We start from the raw sequence: 5,860 nt of genomic DNA on the forward strand, positions 1-5,860 counted from the left end.
ATTCCTTCAATGTTTTTATATATTATGTCAACATTGTAACAATTTATCTATTTGTCAAATTGGAAATACATTACACTAGTGAATTGTTTTTGATTCTCTTCTTTTTAAGCAAATTCCTTGGAACTAATGTACCTTTGAAAACACGTTTATCATTTTCTGCAGTGATTTTTACCAGGGTAGTTAAATTAAAACATCTTTTAAAGAAGAAGAAGAGAAAAGAAAAACAAAAAAAAAACAAACAAACATCATCATCATCATATGTGTTTTTCCTTCCTCCAATTCTACAACATTCCGTATATTTAAGCATGGTGCTTTGTACTCTCTGCTCAAAGGACCAAGCGTTAAGATCCTACTATCGTTCACTTCTTTGCGTGCCAGCACTGAAGCTAAGGCATCCAATTGGTCCTTGTAAATAATGTCCACACTCGGCCAACTGGAATGACAGCTTCCAAAGCTACATCTGAGGGAGGCCTTTATCTAGCTTTGGATCCTACCACAGTGAGCTGATTGCAGCAGTCTCCTGATTGAGCAATCCAGAGGGGTTCTGATCTCCTTTTCCAAGCCAACTCTGACCATTGGCAATCACAAAGCATCGTCCATTTCTGATGCCTTGAACAGATAAGTTGCAGAATCAAAAATATTTAAGATGCATAAATTCCCTTAAAACCCAACTTTAGACCCGAGTCTTCGTGCACTTGAAACGACATCTTCCAACACCCTCAAATGAAACACACTCCCATGAAAAGAGTGAAGGCTTTGACGAGGTCCATGCAGCTTATTCAGAGAAAAAGTTTGATCCTTCGTTCGGTTTCCAATGCACCAAACTAAGCTAAGGGTGTGTTGAAAGAAACACAGGCACCCAAAAAAGGAGACAGATTCTTCGTATCCACCATCGCATAGTGCGAACTCCAAGGAGTCCTGCCATATCGCTGATATTCCAAGTATCAAAGAACTGGAATTTCCAGATTGCTTATTCCTACGATTGATAATTGACCCCTACTCGAAGGTGTTCAGAACTTGTGAAGAGAGATGCATTGCTGGCTGATTTTTAAAACTGTACAGAATCCGGGACAAATTATTTTAGTGCTTCGTTTCTGCAGAAACATCCAGGTGTACCAAAACACTACTATGTACTATGTACCGTTGAAATGCCAGGACTACCTTGGTTCTAAAACTGCGATTGGGATTTTGCACCTCGCCGCCGTGATGCACAAAAGAAAAGTAGGCTTCATGGGGGTAGAGAGGAGCGTTGTACTTCTTGGTTATTTAGAGACGTGCTGAAAATCGAAGTCCACGCGAAGAGCAATGCTCGTACCCTCTCTGTCTTTCACTGAGCTGATACTCTAAAATCAATAAGACCCTCAAGCACACACCTTCACTTAGAGACAAAGAATCGACACACATCTCATCAGAACTTACCAAGAACAAGAGGAGAAAACCACAATGCTGAGGTAAACCATTCGGCTGCATTAAAATACCGAACTTTCACAAATAAAATATGGAGACTGACAAGGACGTGCTACAAGGGAATCACATTTGCTAACCACACAACTCTTGATGCCAGAAATCGGCTCAGACAATTCTCGGAAAAATCTCCAAAAGAAGACGATTGACGAGAAACGACTACTGTGAAACGAGATCATGACAAAAAGGGCTTCACTCCTGCTTGAAACGAGATCATGACAAAAAAATTGTCAGAGGATTTACCTTCCTACGAGGGTTATCATGTTTACAACAAGCTAATCCAGCTATAACAGAAAAATCTTGTGGACTCGAACAAATTCAACAGTGAGAAGCTAAACATGCCAGTGTTAGCATCATCTACCCGCAAGACGCTCAGTCGCACATATTGATTATCAACTTCCATCTTCCATTGTCCCCGAAACATATCAACCATATCCTGAGCGGATTGAACATCACTCTTCCGCTGCATAAGATGCTCAGGGATATTGATAACCATGAATGATTCCTTTATACTTCCAGCTTACCAAAGAGAATTACCAATGAGTGTACACATGTCCAATTTAGTGTAAAAATGAAGTCTCCAGAACCAACCCATGTAGCACCTTCAATGACCTCTACTGTCACTCTAAAAATCTCTCCCTCCTATGAATTCTTCCTCTTCTCCTTTATCATGACCCGACTCTTAAGAATGATGTGGAATGGATTGCTAGTTTCTATAAGTCCAATGTATATCTTCAGCTCGAAGTCTTGAAAATGTTTTACAACACTGAGCTGCAATTGTGGTAGGTGCCGCCAAATACTGCACGACAGTGGGGATACTAATTCATACCCATTCAAGAGTCGTATTCATAATTTGGTTTCCTATACTACACAGAACAATCTGAAACAAGAGGAAACATGACCGGAAGGCACCAGGATCAGCTTGTCAGTTCCTGATTTCAAGCTCTTCAAACAATGTTCCTCAAAGAATGTAATCTTCAATTGCTCTTGCAACGCCGTCTTCGTCGTTGCTGCTAGTGACTGCGTTCGCAATGGCCAAGGTGCGAGCAGCGCCATTTGCCATCGAGACACCCCATCCAGCCAACTCCAGCATCTCAATGTCATTTTCACCATCACCGATTGCCATTACCTCTTCAACTGGCACATCAAGATGATCCAAAAGAATCTGTACACCCAAACCTTTCGAGACTCCAGAGGGAAGTATTTCCATCATCTCAGGAAGAGCTTGCACCACAGTGGCTCGTCCTTTCAATGCCAAAGACCAATGTGGTCTCAAAAAACTAGCCACCTTCTCTGCAGTGTCGAGAAAAATAACCTTCTGAATACCCACTTTCTTCAACTCATCTACACTCTCCAGCACTTCGGCCTTCGGCTCATAATAAATGTCATGAAGCTCGTCAATCAAGGGATGAGAAAATAAGGTCACACAACGATCCCCAGTAAAACCAACCAGAGGAACTTGATGCTCAACCGAGAACTTGAACGTCTCCGCAACGACTCCAAGATCGAGTGTAATATTCTGTATAATTTCCCCTTTCCTTCCGAACACTTGTAAACCTTGTAGAAACACTCCAGGTGTGGATTCAGAAAGCAAGCCACCTGCCCCCGCCAGCCCAACTGGTCTTAGCGCTGCCATTGCTGCCGGTCTTGTTTTCCCTGTAGCAATAATTGCCGTCACCCCTGCATCCATGGCTGCTCGAAGTGCATCTGCAGTCTTTTGAGTAATTTTGCTCTTAGTGTTGAGAAGTGTCCCATCCATGTCGCAGAACAAAACCTTGAATTTTGTTTTCGAAATCACCGCACTGTCACGATCAGAATCAAGCTCTGCTAAACCCAAGCCCTTCGTAGTTTTTCCATTAGTGTCACAAGCAACAGAGCTTGAATAAATGAGGCCTTTCACCTTCCATCCAAGAGCGCTGAGAATGCGATTCTCTTCCTCCTCCATTTCCTTAGAGGCTTCTGGTCCCAATTCATGATCATAATCAAGCACGTGCAACAAGCCATGTACAAAAAGAATCCGCAGCTCGTCGATGAGCGTGTGACCTCTCTCCTCTGCTTGCCTTGCAGCAGTCTCTACAGATATAACTAAATCTCCCAAGAGCGTCAGAGGACTACCTGCAGGCTGGTCTTGAGAGAAAGACAGAACATCCGTGGGACTATCCTTCCTTCGCCACTCCTTGTTGAGCTCCCGAATGCGGGAGTCGCTGCACAGCAGCACAGAGAGCTCCACCGTATCAGATTGGTCAAAATCCTCGAACCCTTCAATGGCAAGCTTCACGGCCAGAGGTGCATCCAATTTCAACTGCTCCACCACTGCCAGCAGAGAGGAATCAGCTTCATCCAAATCATCGTCAACAATCACAGGCACTTCCACAGCAGCCTCCTTCGGCGGCGGAGGCGACGAGGGAACAGCCCTGCACTGAACCCCGTTCTTCAAATTACCTCCTGCGTCACGAATTCCCCACGTCGACAACGATCGCTTACTCTCATCCTCAAGCAGCCGAAATGTAACCCGCATCGGCCCATGCCGGAACCCAAACGCTGACTCCTCTAACACATGCCCAGAATTGACACATCGGATGCGATTCTGGGCGGATTTGAAGACGGCGAATTGGGGCAAGGGGCGAAGAAGGAAGGAGCGAGAGAGGGACAACGACGACGGTTGGAATGGTGGGAGGCAGCGCACAGCAGTGGCGAGCGCCATGGCTGAGGCAAATTGAGGGCGAGCGATGGCATGTGCAATTAGGTCACGATGAGAAAAGCCAGAATGGAGGAGGAAGCTCAGAGATTGTATAAGAGGGAGCAACGAGGGAGACCTCAGACAGCAGAGGGTGGCGGAGCTTGACGCGGAACCCACGGTCACTATGCTCCCCACTTCACTTCACCCAGTCACCCTGAGGCTTTGCCCCCTCCGCCGTGCAGACTCCGGTACTATGCGGCACGGTACGTCACGGCGTGCTGGCGGCATGTAGCGGCAACTCACGGCACGACACGGCAATCCAGCGAACTCGCTCATCGATTCCTCCATGTCCTGTTCCTGTTTCTGCCCCTTTTCAAACTCGCTCACTAACTTTCATTCCAATGTCTTTCTTTGTTGCAATGTGAACTCAGAATTTCGTACTATCGGTATCATTTGTGTATTCTTTAAAATAAAAACAAACAAACAAACAAAAACAATTTCATTTTGTTTTATTTTTCAAAAAAACATCACATTCTTTTGTTCATTGCAATTTTCTTCATTTATGTGGAATTTAAATGTAAGTAGAATACGAAAATTTGAAATATATATATATATATATATATATATACATGTATACATAAAACATTAAGTTTACATCTTAGCTATCCAAGAATCTTTGAAATAAGTAGTAGAGTTTTATTTATTTTTTGTAAAATCAACAAAATCCATTCAAATTAAAGAGTGATTATTTTCAATAATATCATGATACAAAGAATATATATATATATATATATGTATATATATATTCTTTATTATATTTTTTTAGTAGATTTTCTTTTGATAAGATAGAGAAGGAATATCTAGCTGATTCATCTCAAAAATTGTTATCAACAAAAATAATATGTATACAATTTAGATTGTTACAATTTATATGAAATCAAAATCCAAATACTTACAAAAGATATATCTTATTTTTGAATTGATGGCAAGATTCTATTGACATGTTATTACAAGCTTAAAAAGAAATTTAAGTGTTTGATAATAATATAAAAGGTGCATATTTTGATTAAGAGCATTTCAATTCTTTTATATTTAAAAGTTGATATTAGGCCTTGAACAATAATCAAATAATTAAGCAATCTCCTTAGATAAGTATAGAATAATAATGATGGTTTAAGAAACATATCAATCAATATTATAGCAAATAATATTTTTTAAATCTTATGTTTTATCAATTTATTAAATATCTTAACTTCTCTTTTTAAAAATTATATATAAAAAAAAGGAAGGATGACTTAACAAAAAATTATGATTATTAAGTGAATATAATGAAATTAAAAAATATATATGTATAAGTAGATATAATATTTTTTAATAAATATTAAAAATATCTTTTTGAATATAGATTAGATGTATAAATTTTGTATGATATGCTATAAAGTATCACAAATATATACATTTATTCCAATAGTTATTTATATAATTAGGTAGAATTAGTTAAATATAGATTAATTTTATAAAGTCTCCTAGAGAGGCTTCTTAGAAGCTTCATAGATACGATTTTGACTTTAGACGTGTCTATAGGTTAGAAACTTGGCCAACAAGTTAACCATGTGTTGGTAGCTTGTGGAACAAGTTAATTCCATGCATTAGCTTGTGAAACAAACTAATTTTGTAGCGCATATATAGGTAACTTGCTTTGCAAGTTAAAACATG

The 5,860-nt window shown here is 40.1% G+C and overlaps 1 protein-coding gene across 1 annotated transcript; it reads right to left on the reverse strand.

Annotated features, from left to right (window-relative positions):
- Positions 1 to 1,949: 1,949 nt before the first annotated feature.
- Positions 1,950 to 4,314, reverse strand: LOC112292798 (endoribonuclease YBEY, chloroplastic). The gene has a single exon (XM_024541624.2). It carries the CDS (start codon positions 4,166 to 4,168, stop codon positions 2,426 to 2,428), a length of 1,743 nt encoding a protein of 580 aa, XP_024397392.1. The 5' UTR covers positions 4,169 to 4,314; the 3' UTR covers positions 1,950 to 2,425.
- Between the last annotated feature and the right edge of the window lie 1,546 nt (positions 4,315 to 5,860).

This window comes from Physcomitrium patens, chromosome 15 (genome assembly GCF_059467195.1).
Source record: "Physcomitrium patens ecotype Gransden chromosome 15, ASM5946719v1, whole genome shotgun sequence".
NCBI lineage: Eukaryota > Viridiplantae > Streptophyta > Bryopsida > Funariales > Funariaceae > Physcomitrium > Physcomitrium patens.

Bases quoted from the DNA above. Each gene is read 5' to 3' on its own strand.
- LOC112292798 (XM_024541624.2), bottom strand. From the start codon at position 4,168: ATGGCGCTCGCCACTGCTGTGCGCTGCCTCCCACCATTCCAACCGTCG.